At 38.7% G+C, this 23,099-nt stretch overlaps 1 protein-coding gene across 1 annotated transcript in view; it reads right to left on the reverse strand.

Annotated features, from left to right (window-relative positions):
- The window catches only part of gpr158a (G protein-coupled receptor 158a), a 102,540-nt gene that overhangs the window by 63,462 nt on the left and 15,979 nt on the right, over positions 1 to 23,099 (reverse strand). The window contains exon 2 of the mRNA XM_041968525.1: positions 18,340 to 18,445. Coding sequence (XP_041824459.1) covers positions 18,340 to 18,445 — 106 coding nt within the window. The remainder of the gene's footprint in view (positions 1 to 18,339; positions 18,446 to 23,099) is intronic.

Genomic DNA, 23,099 nt, shown 5'->3' on the forward strand with positions numbered 1-23,099 from the left:
GGTAATCAATGCCTCAAGAAAATCCTTTAACCTTTAACTGACAGAAAAACTTGGGGCCAGACTTACTATCACACTGCATCTGACTCAAACCCTCTCTAAAATCTAAGAGAATCATATTAATTTTACTAATGAATCATAGAGCTGCTTTAGCACCTGATGGGTGTGGACACTTTTCTTCGCATCAAGCCCTTTTGTACCTGTTGCACTTTACTACCATCGCCACAAAAGCAGACATCAGGCCGATCAGAGCCCGTCCAACTCCTGTGAAAAAACAACATGACATTGACCCAAAAGTACATGCATGACCCATTGACTGATGAGGAGGAAAAGTCTTCATCTATCATCTTTACCAAAATCTGTCCAGGATGAGTTTCCATCCTTCACCTCCTTGGGACCAACTCCACCACCTCATCGAGAGTTTATTATTTATGGATGGATGGATGGATGTATGGATTGATGGACGGCTGGACGGACGGCTGGACGAATGGATGGACGGACGGCTGGACGAATGGATGGATGGATGGACGGACGGAGAGACGGACGGATGGATGCATTAGCTGATCTCAAAACTGGGAAATTAGGGGCTGCAGCAGATCCTAACAGTCTTGTGTTGAGCATATTTCTGTCAGATCTTGTCTTTCAATGTGTTCTTCCCCATCTGACCATGAGCCATTTCTCATGGTTGTGTTTACCCACAATGCCTAGCACTGAACCCACAATGCATTTTACTTTGTAGTCCGCTTCCTGTATTTGGTCCACTTGTCCATGGAGTTTCATTTGAATCAGATCCGAATTAGAATTTATATCACCCCAAACAAAGCGGACTTTCGAGGCGAACAAACTAGGATTCGTATCAAAAAGGCTTGTGTGAATGCGCCCTTAGAGTGGCCAACTCTAAGGGCGCATTCAACTCTCAATTCAACTCTCAATTTCTATGTCTAAAATGGGCTAGAAACTGTGTGGCTTCTGACTCCTAGTGGAAAGTCTAAATAGCTGCATCTTTAGGTCCTAAAGGACAGTGGCGAAAAACATTTGATCTAATGTTGATATACTAGAGCTGTGAATTGTCAGACAATTAGAAGTCATACTTCTAGTATATTAGAACAAGCTCTGTTGACCTTATTCACACTGATTTAAGGAGCTACAACCAAAATTTTCACTTTCAAAATCCTAAATGGTAGAATCAGCAAGGCAAATGATAAAACCTGTAACCATCTGCAGCTGTTTAAATAAATAAAGTACCACAGTTGTCTGTGTTATGACTGATATATAAAATGTTAACATCATAAACTACCTTCAATTTAAATTTAGCATTACTAACATGTTACCAGTGAACCAGTCATACATCTTGAATACATAAAACCAACAGGAGAATAACAAATTGGAGGGAATTAATGACAATAAAGCTTTACGAGGCTTTCTTGCCCTTTAGCTAACTGACCATCTGGTGCATCTGGTTCACTTGTTGCTTAAATGCTCATGATGAATAAACACAAGTCACAACCACAAAACTGCTAAGTGCATCACAGTTTATATGTAGCTGTGAGTCTGAGAGAGAGGGAATGAGACAGAATAGCCAGAGAGAGCGTTTTGACGTCAAACTGCTTGCTTCAGGCTGACATCGTAACGAATTCCTATTCTCTGGGCTGAATAAATCAGTCTTGTTTCTGCGTCTGACCAGAATTTCAAGGTTGTGCACTTCAAATGCACAAACACAGGCAACAAACAAAAAGCCTGCAGAGTGGCAGAGACATTTCAGAGTGCTGGATGACTGTAGCTCTGCGCTCAGAGGGAGAGTTAGACAGCCAGCCAGGCCTTTAAAAGAGGTCAACTATCAGGAGTTAGCCTGAGCAGAGCTCCACGGGCAGCATGGCCTCGCTCTGGGTGCTGTCCAAAGACCAAAGACTAAACACCAGCAAGATAAACACTCCAGCCTAGAGGGAGCTTAACACTGCCATCAGGCTGGAACAAGTAAACACATACTGCTCCTTTGTGCACACAACTGACACCATAGGATATTGCTTCTGTAATCACATTCACAGCTTATGGAAGTGTCAAAGAGAACTGGGCAGGCACATATTTATCTCCTGTTCATACAGTACCATGCACAACAACACTGACACTGTCTTATAAATATACTCTTAAATACAAAAAAGAGCACAAAAAAGGATAACAAACAAATAAAAAACTGCATCAAGATATTCCTTAGCAGCTTTAAGGAATATGAAGGAATATGAGGGGAGACAAAAAATGGAGACATCTGCTGCTGAAGCTTAAATTAAAAGTAGATTTTCTGATAAATATTTCTGATTGTAAAATGTACAGCCTGTAAAATGTACATGCATTAAACTCATTAATGTTACCTTTATTTATACAAAATAAAAAAAATCTATTTTTAATTGGGTAAGAAAATAATCCTAAGAAGTCAATCCTTTACCAAACTGTAACTAGTAACATAGCTTTTGTGTTTAAACATAGTCAGCTCAAAATCCAAGAATCAAATACCAATTAAATCTTTACTGTACTTACATTTAAGTCGAGCTGCACCAAAGTTAATGTGCAAGCAGACTGAGACCCAGACCGGGTTGTCGGGCATTTCTATACATGCGCAACAATATAGACCCAGCCATGCTATAGGGATTATACCTCATAGTTGGTCTGGGAATATGGATCTCTCTGGGAGAAGAGGTGTTAAACATTGAGTAGACAGCAGGGTTACTTAGTTTATAATGTGTAATGGGTTACTATCTTTGTTGGATCTTAGACTTGAGTGGACTCTAGTTGTCAACGTCTTCACATGTAGCTGTAACTCATGATAAATGTTTTATCAGTTCATTCAGCTCCTCACTTATTCCCTCATTGCTATTTGCTTTCTGCTCTGGTTTATGTTGTTCTGCAAAGGCTGGGAAGAACATTTCCAAACTTTTGCCTCGGGGGCAAGGGTGCTTAAGTCTTCAAAGTGTTCCCATGTAAATTATGAGTTCCAGGATTATCCACAGAGCCATTTAGCCTTATAGTGGTTAAGCAATGGCGGCGCTGCCAAGGGCATGGGGCCAGAACTGAAACCAGTGATCTCTCCTTCCTCTGTTTAATGGCCAAAACTCTTCTACCTCGAGGTTTCCATTTTCAAACCCCCAAAAACATAATGGCTCCAGGATACGGAGCAACGTATTCATCTGTAATGCAGAATTTAATTGGTATTTATAAGAGATGTCATTCATGAGAATTTGGGGAAAGGTTTCCTGATTGTGGGGTTGCTTCTTATGATTTCATACAAACCCATGTAAGGTTAAAGTTGTTTTTTTTTTTTCATCATCTTCAGCTCTAATCAACATTGATGGGACCATAGGACCTGAATGCCCAAGCTAATTTTCAATAAGGGGAACAAGACTGGGTGAATGGAGATATTTCCAGCTTGCTTTGTAAAGAGGAAGCACAGAGATCAGGCTGAGACAGACTCCAGCACGCGTCAGGAGCCCTGACAGCTCCCAATGTGGAGCTAGCCATGTAAGACATTGTGGTTAGACATCAGTCAAATCAACCGACTTACCTTTCTATGGACCTTTTTGAACTTGTTGTAAACATTTCCACTTTCTGATCCAGGTTATTAATGTAAAGATGTTTTATTTCTCATGTCTCTCTACTGTGACGAAAGTTATCACAGCTGTGTATGTGAGTGCATCTTAGAGAGAGGAACACAATTATTTATTTTCAAAGTATATGGCCCCCTGATAAAGTCTTTCCCACCCTCTGCCCCCACCGTCTAGCTCTGCTATAGCTCAGCTTACAGTGTTATGACATAGTACTTGATACTCGCTGTTAAAGCCTCTATAAAAACAAGTTTTCTGTCCTTATCCAAGACAGCAAAAAATGTTTGTCCCACATCTGCAGTTTTGTTTGGCCAATATATGGCTTTGATTTATGACTGCATGTAAGTGTGGCTACCAAAACTCAAGTCACATGACCACTTTGTAGCCAACAAAGAAATTGCTGTAATCTATGTCCAGGCCACACCTCATATTTGGACCACTTTTGGAGCACAACTGCCATAATTGAGCCATAAAAGCAAAAAGTTGCCTGAATTAGGTCCAAACATGTCTGCTATCTGGGGGGACTTTAGAAAAATCTATCTGCAGAGCTACAACATCATCATGTTTGTTCATCTGCAGGAAACTTAATAATTCTTTAGTTGAAAACATTACATTTTTCCTTTTTTTATACTTACTCTCTGTTTCTTTACTGCAGTACAATTCATTAGTTCAAAAGGATTCACTAAAATTAAAGGGTGAATTTAAATATGTTTGTATACAGCAGCATTTCATTTCCTTTGTATCAAAGACCCTCATCAAGTCTAAAGCATAATCACAGCTCTGGTGAGATCACTGCAGATAATTAGCAATTAGCCTATTTATAGGCTCCTGAGCATACTGCTAGCAGGCAACATAGTAAAAAATGTGATGCTTTAAGTAATGTCTCTTCATCTCAAAGTGGTGAAACGAGAGCAGTGGGTTGAAAGGGCCGTGGCCCATTGTGACACCACTCTTCACCAGATTCCCTTGAGGGGATCCCTGCCCCGCCTCCAGGCTGTGTTTCCATTGGCAAAGGGAATTCCCAAGATGCTGAAACAACTGTTATTTTGGTCTTACAGAGCGCGGCCCGGTTTGCAGGATAGCCGTAAGCATTTTTTGTTGAATGAGTGCTGAGGGTACGTTTAGAACAGGAAAGCTGTCAGAGAAAACAAGTAGAAAAACGTTACCCGCTGCTGCACAACTAATGTGTATCACATTCACAGAGGGGCTCGGGGATTTTCTGAGTGTACAGCATGTCGAGTGAAAAATGAAGATCCAGTGAAGACTGACACATCTGGAAGTGATGTACAGGGGTATTGTAAAGCTGCTGTGCTGACTGTAAGAAAACTCAAACACACAGTTTTTTAAGATTTAAAAACAATAATTATTTTCTAGTAAATCATCATGTAGTTCATTTATTAGCAATTATCGGACAATTATTAACGGAGTACAAACCTTGAGAAATACTTTTTAACCATGCTATACCACTGCTCCAGAATAACTTATTATCCATAAATGAGGAACCTGCATACATAACTATTAAATTACACAAATTAAATATAAAGTAATGTTTAATTGCATGTTTAATTGCTTTCAGTATTGTGTTCAGGGAGCATTTTTGCAGGGGAATCAAAATGCAAACCCAGACTTTCAATTAGTGTATCAGCTGTATGAACAAAACTGTTTAATGACTGCTACATGCAGTATAAAATAAATCTTATTATAGGACAGAATGAGGTGTAAAACTGCTATATGACAAAGGTTCAAACCAGTCTTACACTGAATGACAGTCAGTATTTAAAAATGAATCCCGTCGGTTCAATCTTTGTGTTATTCTTGAATTTTAAATGAGCAAAGTTATTTTGATATAATTATATTGTCTCTTGTTTTGACAGGTAATCTCACGTATAACATACACCACACTTATACCAGGATTCTGCATGTCCTTCCAGAGCCGTGGCCGTGCACACAAAAGGGTTATCAGAGCAGCCCATACAGCTCACCGGCATTGTCTTATTTGTCTAATCTTTGTTAGTTATAGGCAGGCTGCAAGTGAAGATCTTTGGCCAAGAGACAATGAGAGATAAACAACAAACCCAGTGTGTGATACATGAATGGTTTGTGTTGTTGGTCACCACTCAAGTTAGCAAAAATCAGTCCTCTGTCTTTTTTAATCTTATGGTTAATTGTAAAATAGGCAGGAAATAAATAACAGTTCATTAGTTTAATAGCTGCCAAATTAATATTTCTGACATGCCAGGTGTTTTCTTCAATTAAAATCAGTATATTTTAAAGCATTAAACTGTGAAAGGTGGTTCAGTTGACCAAAGCTAACCAAACCGGTAAAGCTTATACTTGGACCAAGCACAAACTTGGATCTACTTGATGATGATCATATGTGCAGCTCCTGCTGGCAGAACTAGGTTTTTCCAAGTCAGTGGCCATTGATGGTGACTTCCAGCTACACTCTACAGTATGTCCAGTGTTCATTCACAACTCTTCAAGTTTGCTGCTGGCCACAGTTTTAGACAGAATCTGCAAACTGCGCAGAAATCCTCTAAGCCATTGTCTTTTTTTTTTTTTTTTTTTTTTTTGCTAATGATTGTTGCCATTATTTTTAGTTAGAAGCTCTAATACCCAGATTTTTTTCCAGTCTCCCCATAGTAAAGAATCCTTTAAGAATTCCTGGATCTAGGTGGCGATCTGGATCAATCCCCAAAATCTAATCACTTGTTCTTTATTCCATTTCTGAGATTTCCTGAAAATTTATCAAAATCCATCCAGAAATTTTTTTAGTTATGTTGCTAACAGTAATTCTGTTGCACTTTTGTTGCAATGACAATAAAGTTATATTCCAACAGACAGACTATCACTATAGTTATAAAGTCTTTACTTATCTGTAAAATTCAAGCCACTAATGACCAGACAGGAGTACTTCAGGTGCTTATGAAACTTGATAAATTTCAGTCTGGCTTCCGACCTCATCACAGCCCTGAAACAGCTCTGGTCAAAGTGTTAAATGACATTAGGTTGAATACTGATTCTGGTCAAGTATCAGTCCTGGTTCTGCTGGATCACAGCACTGCGTTTGATACTGTAAATCACAGAATGCTGGTACACAAGCTGGAATACTGGGCTGGACTTTCTGGAGCAGTACTCAATTAGTTCAGGTCTAATGTAGAAGGCCGGAGTTATTTTGTTACGATCAGCAGCTATGAATCCGAGCGAGTGGCCATGACTTGTGGAGTCCCTCAGGGGTCAGTCCTTGGACCTCTTTTGCTCAACTTGTATATGCTCCCTTTGGGTCAAATATTACAGAAATTTAGCATTAATCATCACAGTTATGCAGACAATACACAACTTTATGTGTCTCTGTTACCAGTGTTTTTGTCACCAGACAACTGCAGCCCAATTGACTTATTGTGTCAGTGTCTGGAGCAAATAAACACCTGGATGTTTTCTACAATTAAATGAAGACAAAACTGAGATTATTCTGTTTGGTATCAAAGAGACGAGGGTCAGCACTGGTAAACACCTCTTGACTTGGACTCCTAAAATTACCAATAAGGCTTGTAACCTTGGAGTGTTGAGTGACTCATATCTGACTTTCAACATCCACATCAAAGCTGTCACCAGGGGCTGGGATATACTTGCTGTTAGTGATGCGTCCGCGTGCATATCATGGCTGCAATGATTTCCTAGCATTCGTTTGGTATGTAGGCTGCTCGCACCGACACGAGGTAACATGTCACATGCGCAAGTTGTAATATTGACTTGAACATTAGAAGCAATCACGTAAACAAGAGCATGAACACAACAGGTCAGATGTAAACACAATGGCAAATAGTTTTGAAGACAGTTTGTTGGACCTTGTCCGCAAATACAGGCATCAGTATGATTTTTCCTTTCCATTGTACACTGATATACACTCGTGACTTAACAGTGTTTTGGTGGTTGAAGCCCTGGAAATACAGTGTAATCAGTAGACTGACCTTTTCACTATTTCAGAGTTCAAGTATTGTGTAGTCCCTCTAGCGATGACCTCCAGTATTGAGCATTTTGGCCGTGCTGTGCCTCGTCGTTTGCACCAAGTCCATACATAAACATAGCAGAACGTTGACGTGTATGCTTGTGTTCACAAAAAGTAAATCCCAACCCTGAGACAGCTTTTTACCAACTTAGAAACATCAACAGAATTAAAAGTTTTGTTTCCCAGAAAGACCAGGAGTTTGTCATGGGGTGGTTGGGTTGGTAAGTGTTTTGGAACTGCACCTATTAAGATTAACTGCTTTCAGCTGCAGGAGGTGCATGGGCCTGTTTGGATCTTCCTACCACACCTGCCTCATATCTCCTAATCAAGAGGCTGGGCTTATCAAGCTGCACGCTGCAGCAGGTCTTCGCCAGATCGCCTGTTCTACTTGGCCCGAGAACTGCTCCAGGAAACTTTCTGCCTGCCCTTCCTCTACATTGCCAGCCTGGTCTCAGCAGTTCCCACCAGCTCTCCCTGCCTTTTGTCTTCCTGGCCTGCCTGCCTGCGCTCCAGCAGTATCCACCAGATTCCACCTGCCTGTCTGCTGCCTTGCCTGCCCTCCTGGCCATTGGAAGAGTATTGGATTTTACCTGCCCATCCTTCTCAGCCTGGATCCTGCAAAATTAAGCAAATACTCTGTGCAGTGAAGATCTCTCCACCTTTTTCCCGCCGTACCTGTCAGCTGGGTTAATAAACTTATTTTTTGCAGTTACAGTGGTTTGTGGTCTGCTTCTTGGGTCTGTCATCTTGCCAGTATTATGACTCAGTAGGCTGGATTACTGTACTGGTCTTTAACAGGACTTCCTAAAAAGAGCATTAAACATCTGCAGCTCATCCAAAATGCTGCTGCTGGAGTTTTAACTAAGAGATCTGAACACATCACACCAGTTTTGAAATCTTTACACTGGCTTCCAGTCAGTCACAGAATAGATTTTAAAACCTTCTGATCTCCTAGAACGGTTTAGGCCCAGAATCCATCTGTGATATGTTCAGAGAATATAAACCTGGCAGAGCTTTTAGATCCAAAGACTCTGGTCAACTAGTCCAGACCAGGATCCAGACTAAACATGAAGAAGCAGCATTTAGCTGTTATGCTGCAAACAAGTGGAACAAACTGCCAATGGAGATTAAATTTTCACCAAATGTCAACATTTTTAAATCCAGGTTAAAAACATTTCTTTTCTCATGCACCTATGCATGAAATCTGCACGGTCTCTTTTTAACTTATCTTGCTTTTAATCATTTTAATTTAATTTATGATTTTATTGCAATTTTTTTCTATTTGTTGCTGCCTTTTACAATTTTTTAATGCTTTCTTTGCACCATCTGTAATGCTTTTGTTTTATGTAAAGCCCTTTAAATCGTTCGTTCGTTCGTTCGTTCGTTCGTTCGTTCGTTCATTCATTTTCTATACCGTTTCGTCCAGTTAAGGGTCACGGAGAAAGCTGGAGCCAATCCCAGCAATTAAAAGGCAAGAGCCTTTCCTTGCCTTATCAGATTTCAGCAGCTCTTTCCATGGTAACTACAACAAGCAGAAAATTGGACCTGTTTCAAAAACATTAATGATGGATGAGAGATCTAGAGTCTGTAGAGAGACAAAACATCATGAGTGGAAAGCATGGGGTTAATTTTTGCCTTTACTTTAAAATGGTGACATGAGACAAAAACACTCTAATCTGGTCTCCTCTTACTCTTTTTAAATAGTTACAACTTCCTGGTGACTGCCTAAAATGTGTTGTGTTAAATACTGGACTAGATTGAGTGACCAGGGAATTGATGAGTAAGTACGGTAAGAAAGCAGGTGAGTGTATAAAGCGCAGGAGGGCAGCAGCAGTTGTTCAACACTGATGCCATCATTAATTTAGTAGCACAGGGTGTGTTGCAAAGAAATCAGCATGGGTTTGAGATGATAGGAAGCTGAGCCAGAGTAACTTTGTGAACTGAGGTCAAGAGTTAACAGTGATTCAACAAAAAGAGCCTAAATATCCAATTTAGTTCTTCAACAAAAGGACAAAATAAACCACACACCTGTAAACACACCCATCAGCCTGTCATGATAAATAAAGTTTAGATACACCTATGAATCACTTTGGAATAAGTTATGTCTAAATTTTTAGCTGATGCTGCTTATGTTTGGATGATTTACTGTTTCACTACTTTCACTCAGATGTTGTTGTGCTGGTTTGAGTAATCATTCAGGTCTTGTGGCACAGCCTTCCAATGGCTGTGGTTCCCCAGGGCCCCGCCACTTGTTCTGAGCAATAAGCTAATTGACTGCAACATTCATCATCATCCACGGGCATACTCTGGTATAAAAGGAGCTCCAGGGTGACAAAATCCTCAAGAATGACAAAATGCACAAATGGAAGTGCAGTTAGTGAGAGATATGAAGAAACATTCATCTCCTACAGCAGGTGTAAAACTAGAACAGGAAATTAAGTTGGCTTTGCAGATGATCATCTTCCTGCTCGTTTTTTCTTTGATTCATATAGTTTCACTGCAGTGTGTATTAAGTCAGACCCCCAGACCTAATCAAGGGAATTGCTGTGTTTGCTCTTGGCTGAATGAGTGCAGTGACCTGGTCTGCAGTCAGAGTGAATAATAAAATGACTGCTATATATAGTTTTTGAGTGCAACATCTTTAAATCCAGGCTCTGTTTGCAAAAATAACAGATTTACAACAATATGCGAATGATGTGTTTGTTCACTGAAGGACATTTTCATAATTTTTTATCCTTTTAAATCTTAACTTTTTAAAAATACATAAAGAGCCTAACTAGAGATTATTCATATTAAGTATGTTCCCAGTTCAAAACAATTTACATCATAAAATAACTGCAGTTAGGTGTTAACTTATTTGACTTTAACAAGAAAACCAATCTTGCGACAGTGGCAGCAAATGTGTTTGCATTTGGTAGCAAGAAGTTTTTAAGTGTTCAGTTCATAAATGGCACAAAATACTAAAGTCTGTCAATATATTTTTAACTCTTGGCCTGTTTAACCCTTTGGTAGAGCAAATTATTCAGTAAATATAATGAATTTTATTAAACATTTGTGGAAATAATCCTACCTGAGCCATCCTTTACCACTTGCTTTGAGTATGTGATGCTTAAATAGTTTAAAATTTCTATTCTGGTTCAACTGATACATTGATTCTTGTTATTGTCCAAAGGGGAAAAAAGCCAAAAAATTTTTCAAGCTTTTTTGTTTATTTCTTGGTGCAAACTTCATGTAAGTAAGTCACGTTTACTTGTCTAGCACTTTTCACAGATAAAAATCACAAAAAAGTGCTTTACAATAAAATCCATTAAGTCTTATGAAATTAATGAGGTTTTGTGAAATTCCTAATGAGAAAATAACAAATAGAAACTGTTAATGTCCACTTTCCTGCCCTGAAACTGTGGGATGTTTTTTCTTGTCGCTGGTCTCAGTCTCATGTTGTTTTGCCTCCAGCCTGGTGGATCAGCCATCTACGGCATCTGCCTCCATCTGAGTTTGTACTTGCCTGCACGCACGGCTGGTCAAACAGCAGCTTGTGAAGAAGGACACGTGGGGAGGCCAGGAAGCCAGCCTACTGGAAAGTGCATTTTATTGAATTCAGCTGCAGGAGCTGTGGCGCTTCAACAATTTCTTACATGAAAATGAACGACAATGCACGTGTGATGGAAACAAGTCAAAGTTGTTAAAATTTTGGCAGAGCGATGCACGCAAAACAGAAACAAAGTAGTGGTAAAGTTGTTGCTGCAGGCACTATGACACAAAGCATCTAAATGTAGACAATGAATATTAATACTGTAAGTGTTGTAACACCAACACAGCACTTGTGTTTCTTAGAAAACAAGCAAAATACTCCAAAATTAAATGGCCACATAAAGGGCTGTTAAGCAACCAACTGCTGTACATAAAGAGAAAACACCAGTATAAAGAGTAAATCAAATTTGCAAATACATGAAACAGAGACAATCCTACCAGGACTGATTGTACTGCAATCATGCTTTTTCATAACTATAAATACATGCCACCTAATCTCTGAATAACCTGGTCATGACGGCTTTCCAGTGACGAATTATACAAAACGCATTGATTTGCTTGCACCTAATTTAGCTGAAGTATACTCAGAGTCACTACCACATGGACAGCTCCCAAATACGTTCAATGAGGCTATATCACTGATTCTCAAAAATGATAAGGATCCATAAGATCCAGGTAGTTTCTGACCTGTGAGTTTAGTCAATATGAAATGTAAAGTGCTTGCTAACATCCTGGCAACGAAGCTGGAGAATTTTCTTAAAAATTGTTTAAATTTGTTAAACTGATTTATGCAGAACCAAGAGCAGCTGTCCTAACCAATGGACTAAGGTCCCCCTATTTTCAGCTCTTGTGGGGAACAAAACTGGGAGACCTGCTATCACCTTTACTGTTTATTTTATTCCTTGAACCGCTTGCAATTGCCATAAGAGAGGAGATATGAATTACAGGAGTGAAGGCAGGACGCAGAGGACATAAATTGTTCCTGTATGTGGATGACATCCTTTGGCTTTCTACATGCACAGCTTCATCAGCCCCTACTCTGTTAGACAATGTTGAAAAGTTTCTCAAATTTCTGGATATAAAATAAATTGGCAAAAGTCAGAGGGACTGTCCAGGGGATGCTATCCAGCGGCAGTTAGTACACTCCAATTTAAAGTGATATCAGGGATGAAGTAACTTGGGATAAAATGGACAGCTGCTCAACTTAATATGATTCCATTACTTCAAAACTAAAAAATGACAGACAGATGGAAATCAATCAGTCTTACACTGATGGGAAAAATCAACATAAAACAGTTGTTGCCCCTAAGTTTAACTACATCTCACTGATGGTGCCTCTGACCATTCCTACAGGACTTTATAAGCAGTGTAATCAGATGATTAAGCACTGTTTGTTGAATGGAAAGTAACCTAGAATTACCCTGCAAAAGCTTTATGAACCAAGGAGGAAAGGAGGCCTAGCCTTACCCACTGTGGAACTTTATGATGTAGCATTTAAAATGGCAAAGTTAGCTGGCAATGGCTAACACCTTGATGGACAGAAATAGAAAAGAAAATCACTGCCCCATTCAAACCCACTGAAACCTTGTCACAAAATGCTGCAGCTAAGCTGACTGTATGGGAAAATAATGCAGTCTCGTAACACTCCAGACTAATATGAGCAAAGTTACACAAGATGCTCAGAATGTGCCAGTACAGACAAGAATATGCCTCTATCTGGAACAGTCCATCTCTAAAGATAGATAGAAAACCTTTCCTGTGGAAAACGTGGTTGCAGGGAACCCTGAATAAGATTGGAGAGCTGTATAAGGATGGGTCCTTTCTGTCATTTCCAGAAATTAGTGAGCACTTGGGCCAGAACGAGAGAGGGGATTTTTGCTGTTACAGTTAAAAAGTTTTATGGCAGCAACAGACATCAAACCAAAAAAATATAATAAAAACTTGAGTTTTGAGTTACCTACATATGCTCACTCAGCCTGTTATTTACAATATGGTGGTGGATGCCCAATGTAGAACACATGAAAATTTAAGATTATTATTTTTGCTGTCAAGTAAAAACCTTTTATGTCCAAAATTCGTGATTTTTGTTTTCCTTCATAAATCAGTACTATTGGTCACCCTTTATGTCTGTCTGTTGTTTTAGAAATATTTAACCAAAGATATATGATTAAAACACAATACCAAGTTTGATGACATTATGTCTAGTTATTACAAAACCATACAGTTTTTTTCATTTTTTGAAAAATGACCGTTTTGGAGATCAGAGGTTTGCACCCTACAGCGGTTCTAAATCACGACAGTGAAGAGGATGCGTGAAAAAACGTAACAAATACCGGGTGGTCAATCAGGGATGTTCGGGGTAAATTCATACAGTATAAAATTATTCACAGGTAATATTTTACACCAGTAAGGTTTTAAAAAATGGGCTAGATACAGAAGAACTTGTGCTGGAAGTGTGATACACTGGAAGAGACCTTCTTACACTCAATTCGGCCTGGCCCTGACAGACTTCATTACAGCAACTAGAAATATTCTTTGTTTCTGGAAGAGTCAGACGTGACCAGTATTTACTGAATGGGTTAAGTTGATGACAGATAAAGCCTCTTATGAACTGATGATAGCAAAGCTGATTGATTGCCTATAACGTGAGGGGAGGGAGACTGCCATTTGTGTTGAGTAATGCATATGCTTTTTTTTATTTTTAATAATTTACTATATACTCCTATTTTATTCAGTATTGTTTCAATTGTTTTATCTAACATGGTAATATTGTGTTAAATCTTATTTGCTTGACAGATAAATAACTGAATGACAACAAAATAACCTAGTCATGCACTTGATGACCAGGAAGCATACAGATATGACAATATAGTATAGTAGTACAGTAATATCGTATTTCACCAGCTTCATTACTATTTGTATACAAACAGAAATTAAAGCAAGCCTACTTTAATTTCTGTTTGTACACAAACATTAAAAGCTCAGAAAAAGTGTACCATAAAGTATTTAAAATCACCCCTGCTCATGCACAATACACCTCCATGTGTACTACTATTGATTATCAAATGGTGCAATATTAATACATGCTTCTACATAATAAAGCTGTCATGCAAGACAGAAGGCTTCTTGTAATTTGCTACGACAGCTTTCATCATTCAGCTGCAAGCAAGCGAAGTCCAGACACACATCTGTGCTGGTGGCACAAAAAGATCATTATTTGCAAACCCAGCAATAATCTATAGAATTTACAACTCGTTTCATTCTTTGTAGTTACTACACACACACACTCATGCACACAGAGCATGTCACAGAGACAAACAAGCACTATGTCAAAAGTTGCTGGCATCGACTGTCCAGTGAAAGGTGGAAGTACTCAGACAAAGAGAGTGATTAATTATTGAAAGAGGCTCACTGCAATCCATTACATCACATGCATTATGAAGTAGCTTGATCTACAGCACATCTTCAAAATCTATCGTTATTAAAGAAACTGAAACAGCTGGCGGAGAAGCTGAAGAGCTCCAAGATCAAGAGCTACTTGGAAAACGATAGACTGTATGGACAAGTATGCATTTCACACTATATTATTAGCTTGTATGCAAACTGTTGACTGCTTTTCTTTTCTTCTCATTTGACTGTCTGTCTTAATCCTTCTGCAAGTGTTTCTGGCCTTAAAGCTTCATGTTTCTGTTGTGTGATTTCTGGCCCAACCCACCTGCCCAGTCTAGTCAAGCACATCTGAACAACAAGGCACATAATGCAGTAGCAGATCATTTCCTAACTAGTTTAACTAAAACCTCCATCAGTGTCATTTTGATATCGACTCTGAAAACAATTAGAGAATTTTCCTTGACTGTATTTATGTTGAAAAAAGTTAGATGGGACCAAAACACAACCATAACGGGGAACTTTCCACAACCACAAAAGCCACATTTCTGAAACATTCTAGCAAACTAACTTAATTTGTTATTTTATTTTATTTATTTATTTATGTTTGTATGCCCATCAGTCTGTTTGTCACGATGCCGTGGAGGACCCAAGTACAAGCTTAAGGAGGCAGAAGGCAGACTGGTGCAGGTAAATGGTTTTGAGGCAAAACTTAACTTACAAAACCAGAGACTCCAGTTGCAAAAACCATGACATGGGGACTAAAATGTAAAACTAACAAAACTTGACATTAACTACATACAACAACAGAAGCAACAATGGACAGGCAAGGAAGAGCAGAAACCAATGGACTTAAACACTGAAGAGCAAACTAGACACAGGTGAAGTGAATGAGCAAATCAGACCAGGTGAACTAATGAGCAGGAAACAAAAAAACACAGGACTAACATAACCCTAAATATAAGAAACATAGAACATAAAACCATTAATATACTTTAAGAAAAACCAAGAACATGGAACAACATAACAGTAAATCAAGGAACATAAACCGTGTTTATATTCCTTGGTTCCTGCCATATCATAACATCATATGTTCCTAAACCATGAATCATGACAGAAATTGTTTATCTGCACCATTAATGTGTGAAATGGAGTGGGACAGGGCAGTATTTTGCCTCCCTTTTTGTTTAATGTATACATGGAGGATTTATTGAGGCTTTTAAATGACTGCGGAACAGGCGTAGGTTTGGCAGCTGTACCATCAACCACTTAATGTATGCTGATGGTCTTGTGATTTTTTTTCCTTGTGCTGGTTTACAAAGGCTGTTGTAGGCATGCTCTCAGTATGGAACAGACTTTGATATAAAATATAATTCAAAGAAAAGTACCATCATGATCGTTTGGAGCAGTGAAGATTCAAAGCACTTGGGTCCTGACTTTGTTTTGTCTGGTAACAGACTGAATGTCAGTGATGAGTGTAAAGATTTGGGGCACTCTGTGACTGCAGACCTTTCAGTAGAAAGTGATCTCCTACTGATAGTTAACAGCTCACTGGCATCAGGCATTTTTCCCAAGTCACTAAAGATAGCTGCTATTAAGATGCCTCTATAAAGAACAACTATATACCTGTCTCTAACCTCTCTTTTATTTCCAAGATTATTGAGAAAGTTGTATTTCACCAGCTTAATGACTTTTTAAATGAAAGTGGAAATCTTGATAAATTTCTGTCCGGCTTCCGACCTCATCACAGCACTGAAACAGCTCTGGTCAAAGTGTTAAATGACATCTGATTCTGGTCTAGTATCAGTCCTGGTTCTGTTGGATCTCAGTGCTGCGTTTGATACTGTAGCTCACAGAATCCTGTTGCACAGGCTGGAAAACTGGGTTGGACTTTCTGGAGCGGTCCTTAACTGGTTCAGGTCCTATTTAGAAGGCCGGAGTTATTTTGTTACGATCGGCAGCTATGAATCCGAGCGAGTGGCCATGACTTGTGGAGTCCCCCAGGGGTCAGTCCTTGGACCTCTTCTGTTCAACTTGTATCTGCTCCCTTTGGGTCAAATATTTCAGAACTATAGCATTAATTATCAAAGTTATGCAGATGATACACAACTTTATGTGTCTCTGTCACCAGATGACTGCAGTCCAATAGACTTAATGTGTCAGTGTCTGGAGCAAATAAACACCTGGATGAGAGAGAATTTTCTACAATTAAATGAAGACAAAACTGAGATAATTCTGTTTGGTAGCAAAGAGAAGAGGGTCAGCATTGGCAAACATCTGGAGGCTCTGGCTCTTAAAACCACCGACCATGTTTGTAACCTTGGAGTGTTGATAGAGTCAGACCTGACTTTCAGCAGCCACGTCAAAGCTTCACTAATTGCTTTTAATCATTTTAATGTAATTTATTATTTTATTGTGATTCTTGCTATGTGTTGATGCCTTTTACTATTTTTTTATATCTGTAATGCTTTTGTTATATGTAAAGCACTTTGAATTGTCCTGTACATGAAATGTGCTGTACAAATAAACTGCCTTGCCTTGCCTGTAGAAAAGCATTTTAATTATTATAATTATTATTATTAATTGTTATAATTGTTTTGTTTTATTGTTGCAGGGTTTAAAATGAGATCAAATCTGCCAAGTAAAAATAAAGCAGCTGTGTGGTTATACTCAACTCTCCAACTCTGTGGCTCTGTGCATAATTAACCCAAGCATCTGCTGATCTGTAATAACATTTCAACGATGGTTTAGTTAGTAGGTGTGCTCATGAAATGAATCCAGTCTAACTTCACAAAGTGCAAACACATACAGTTCTGTAACAACCACGGTACAAGATTAACTTCATTGAGCATGTATCAGATTCTCTGAGCTGGTTGTAGCCCCTCCCACACTCTTGTTCTTTTTTAATTTGCTCACATAATTAATCAAATTCTCCTTTTCCTTCATACTCTTCTGCAATTTTAATGAGCTGTTCTGTAAATTTAGCCATACAGGGACAATCAGTTTCCATGAACACAGAACAGCTAGCTAGCTAGTTTCAGATATACAGCTAGATACCATGGTTGACTGGGCCTTTTTATTACAGGTGGCAATGGACTGGCAACTTACTCTGGGTGTCCCCAACCTCTTGCCAAATAGCCATTGTGCTAGGCTCCAACCCGCCGATGTGTCTGGGGGGGGTCAATCTCAGCTCTTGCCTGACTTAAATACTACTACACTGCAACATGAATATCAAATTATTTGGTCCATCTGTCAACTGTAGTTTTATGCAATGCCTCCAGTTTCAGAGAAAAACATCATATTTCTTGACAACACAACCTTATTAGGTAATAAGTCTGGGAACAGCTGTCTTTAATAAAGCTTCAAGTGTGCCCAAAACCATTATTTACAGCAGCCTTGACACACTCTAGGTTAAATAAATTAGGATAAATATCAACTTATTCTTTATAAGAAATGTTTGATACTATTGGACCCTTGAATCTGATGGTTACATGTTGAATGGAAACACAAAGCAAAAGTTGCTATTGTCATTTTGGGCATTTTGGCATTCAAACCATGCAAATTTCTTGAGATGTTTTATTTTAATGTGGAGAGATTTGGTCATTTTATTTAGATTTTAAAATAGGATATAGTGTTTAGTAAGCTATTAGTGTTTTGTAGCAGTAATAGAAAATCAGATTGTTGTTTATCTGAAACAAGACATGCAGGTTTACTGCTTTTCCTTTAAGTGCCTCACAGAGATGTGACTGAATGGTTGTACATTACGTTCACTTTTATAGAGCAAACTGATCTATGGCTGATCCACATGTCCGGCACACTCACCTCCATAGTGGTCAGGTTGCATCGATGAGTTCCAGCGAACCAGCCGTCAGTGGCGCACTGGTCGATATCAACATCCTGTAGATTGACGTCCACCCTCACCACACCCCTGCAGGACAGGACATCATAAATGAGAGTGAATCAGGAGCGATCAGTCCATAAAAACCAGTATAATAAGCCCATACAACCACCTACAGGATAAACCAGGTACAGAGAACAGGAATTTACATCCTGCCAAGTTGTGAGCTGATATGGAAGCACCATCATGCACTTGTTACCTGTTCCAGCTACTGTAGTTGCCAGTTCAGCTTTTTTTCATTCAGTGAAAAACGGGGAAAAGATGGAGAAAGACTAATGAGGAGAGATAAACCTTACTGGGCGAGACTAAATTGGCCTGCTGAGTGCCAGATCTGCTAAATAAAAAGCCACTTTTGTGCCAAAATCTGATCTAAATTAATTATAATACTTCCAAACAAACTTAAGCAAGATATCAAGATCAAATTCTTGATAGCTAACAATTCATGAGAACTCCTAAAAGCAGCACAGCCTATTTTAATCACACTTATACCAAAACTTTGATGACTTCACAATTGTTTTATTGATATAAAAAAAACAACAAAGTCTAGTATTAATGTAAAGTATTTTATGTAAAATTTTATCAAAGTCTGCAGAGTGATTAATTAAATTGAAGCCAGTGTGTTGGAGCAGATAAACATCAAAAGGTTCCCCACCACTGATTTAGACTGAAAACCCAGCAGAAGTAAAAACTTTAAGACAAATGTTAGGACCTAAAAAAGTGTTCACACCTTACATTTATCACATCAGACAGACAGCTAAAAGTTAATCATAAATCAAACTTATAATATAGCAAACTGTACCTCCAAGCAGGAAGTTTAAAAAAGGGATTTACGTTTTCTTAGCTCCTTAAAGTTCTACGAGGACGGTCAAACGTGATTCTGAGGGTCAGACTTGATAAATCTTTTCACTGATGCATCACCATACATCTGTGCTGTCTTTCTGCATCACACAGAGCAAACCAGCAGGGAAAAAAATGTTTAATTAATGTGAAACTTTGCAGAAAACCATTTCCTTGTTCTGCTTGTTTATACACAAAAATAATAAATTTATGTTGTCTTCAGTTTGACATAAAACCCCTGCAATGACTTCAGCCCACATACATCTCATAGACTTTATAATGGAGCCCAGCCAGAGGCAAATTTAGAAAATCTGTAACTTTAAACTTTGTGGAAAATACTGCACAACTCTCAAGAGTTGCAGCTCTGCAGGACAAGAGTCACAACACAGTGATAACATGCACACATTCAAAAAGTTCAAGGTTTCAAAAGTTTCTTTTTAAATAAGCAAGTTGATGCAAGAGAGAAGCGCACAGATTGCATTTTCCCAAAAAAGATCACTACATATCCATGTTTGGTTTGATTACAATAAACTTCTATAGAATTATTATCCAACTTAGTCTTTTAATCTGTTTAATAAAGCAAAATATGAGGCTGCTTCACAGGAAATAAAGCAGTGGTCAACTTTGTACTGACCTTCAGCCCCGTTAATTCTCGATTGAACGTCAGCGTTTATATTGGTTTAATTTTGTTGAAGGATTAACAGATAACTGATAGATAACAGATAAAAATGTTGTTGGTTGGCTAAGTTTGTTAAAGAACCAAAACCAGCTGAGGAGCTTGGAGCAGGAGTTGGTGTGGCAGTCAGCAAATAAACCCCTGGTGTGAACCCAGAACAGGAAGGAACTGAATACACAAGAGGGCACACTCATAAATAAGACAGGAAGGTGGACCAGCTAATATATAAACTAAACCATAGCATGAAATCTTTAGACAATAAATTCAGATTAATCCTGATGAAACACCAACCTGAACTTTAGATAGCCAATCTGAAAACCAAAGAATAGACTAATCTAATAAGAACAAACCCTAAGCAGCAAATCTGAAGTCCCAGTGAGAAAGTAACCAATAATACACTAAGGACCAAATAAATATCTGAAAATCAGTTATTGAGATATTATTCCCAAAACCATAGACCAAAACATGAAACTTTAAATCTAAAATACAAACACACCTAAACCCAGAGACCCCAACAAACTCAGAACAATAACACCCAGAAAATTAAATCAATTTAAACACACTGGTCGTTGTACTGGTTTTATTACTGATGGATGATAAGATATTCCTTAGTTATTCTCTTACTTCCAGTATGAGGTAATTATATGGATTTCCACTCAGTCCTATTTAATTATAAGGACAAATCAGTGTCAATGGACAAGCTTCTGTTACAAGCAGCTCTGTTCAATCCAAATTTGTTTGTTTTAAAAGATTTTGTGGCCCTACTGACCTTCTCTCACCAGTAGATTAAACAAAAAGAAGGTGGAAAATAAACTAACATTTGCAGCAATGGATCAAGCCAGGATTTAAATCTGAGCCTGTTGCAATGAGGAATTTCACTCTTTATGTAATGTGGTCATTTATTACATGAAAGAGCGACATGGGAAGTCAATTAGTAATTTGGTGGATGGAAGTTCATTTATTCAAATGAGGTAAGATCAGGTTAAACACAGACATGAGGCTAGCTTTTTTATTACTTTTATTTCAGATTTAGTCTGTTTTAGTTTGTTTCTTTGATTATTCTATTCTGTAAAGCTACTTGGATGCATCCTTTTGTTTATTCCCATGAGAAAAATTTCATGAATTTATTCAGAGCTTGATACAATCCAGTTTTATCCAGTTGCTAGTTTAGTCCACATATTCACAAAAGTAGACAATTTAGTGAAATCTGCTAAATAATGTGGGAAAATAACATTTTTGACATTGTATGTACACATATGGAAATATTACAAATATCTGTGTGGTGAAAAAATGTTTGTAAATCAAAAAAGTGTTTAAGAAATCTGCCACTGAAACACGAAATCTTTGGGGCTTTTGTCAATTTTTGGCTGTTTTGAAAAAGTTTTATTTACTGTAGCACAAACAGATTCACAGTGATACAGATAATATACAATATCTTATATATAGGTATATAAACATATATACATATATATATATATATATATATATATATATATATATATATATACTGTATATATATATAAACAAAAAATAAATGAATAAATAAATATTTAATATTTAAACTATGATTTAGAAGCATGTAAATGTCTTTATATATCTAACCCTGATAGACGAGACACCTAACACTCACACACCAACACCTTGCTCCATATAATGCTGGTATTTGTGATTATCCAAGATGTGGTTTCCATAGAAACATCTTTGTCAAAAAAATCTCCTGTGATAACTCAGCTAAACAAAGCACAGAATAGAGGATGCTGTCAGTGTTGCTGTGCCACTTCTTGGAAGAATAAAACTTAATTAAAACAGTGATGCCAAAATGCAGTTAAACTGGTGAAACTGCTGCTGTGACGAAACGTAAAACTGGGAATAGCTGCGGTGCTCAACTGAAAAGTTTATCTTTTTGTTGATTTATATAAGTCAATCCATCCATCTTCTGCAGCTTTTCCGGAGTCGGGTCACTGGGGCACCTGCCTAAGTAGGTAAACCCAGACTTCCCTCTCCCCGGCCACATTCACCACATCATCCGGAGGGATCCTGAGGCGTTCCAAGGCCAGCCATGAGATGTTGTCCGTCCAGCGTGTCCTAGGTCTTCCCCGGGGCCTCTTTCCGGTGGGACGTGCCCGGAACACCTCACCAGGGAGACGACCTCAGCCCCAGAGATAGGAGAGCCAGCATCAGCTACCCCAGACACTGCTTCCTCATCGGAAGACGTGTTGGTGAAATTGAGAAGGTCTTTGAAGTAGAGTCAAGAGTCAGCAGCCCCCCATCCCCACTGTACACAGTGTTGACGGAGTACTGCTTTCACACCCTGAGCCGCCGGATGGAGGACCAGAATCTCCTCGAAGCTGTCCGGAAGTCATTCTCCATGGCCTCTCCAAACTCCTCCCATGCCCGAATGCTTAGCGACCACCGAAGCTGCGCTCTGCTTAGCCCGTTGATACCCATCAACCGCCTCTGGAGTCCCACAGGCCAAAAAGGCCCGATAGGACTCTTTCTTCAGCTTGACGGCATCCCTTACTGCTGGTGTCCACCAACGAGTTTGGGGATTACCGCCACGACAGGCACGGACGACCTTGCAGCCACAGCAATAGAGGCACGGAACACAGCCCACTCGGACTCAATGTCCCCAGCCTCACCCGGGACATGGTTGAAGCTCTGTCAGAGAAGGGAGTTGAAACTCTTTCTGATAGGGTACTCTGCCAGATGTTCCCAGCAGACCCTCACAACACGCTTTATATATTTATATAAGTTTTTTTTTTAAACATCACATAGTTTGACATCACAGCAGAAGGACAGGTGGAATTAAATACAAGAATTACAGTGTTCTGTTCTGTAACAGGATCATTAGTGTTAATAGCTACATATGTGCATTTTGTATAGACTCATAAGCTTATTTAATTATTTAACTATAAATCTCTTGCATTTCAAATTTCACCATAGATCTTCTTACCACCTTGTGGGATGCACCCCGAGGCTGTAATTGTACAGCAAGGTTCTGGTCACACTATTCCATTACATTTCCAAATGTGTTAAATATAATGAATTAGTCAGTGAGCATTATCTAACATTAATAACTAACTAACATTAATAAAGGTGCGCCAAGAAGGTAATGTAAGTAGTTTCCCTGTTAGTTTACCTTTTCCTGTGAAAAAACTGTAACTGGTTTAT

This window comes from Melanotaenia boesemani, chromosome 18 (genome assembly GCF_017639745.1).
Source record: "Melanotaenia boesemani isolate fMelBoe1 chromosome 18, fMelBoe1.pri, whole genome shotgun sequence".
Taxonomy (NCBI): domain Eukaryota; kingdom Metazoa; phylum Chordata; class Actinopteri; order Atheriniformes; family Melanotaeniidae; genus Melanotaenia; species Melanotaenia boesemani.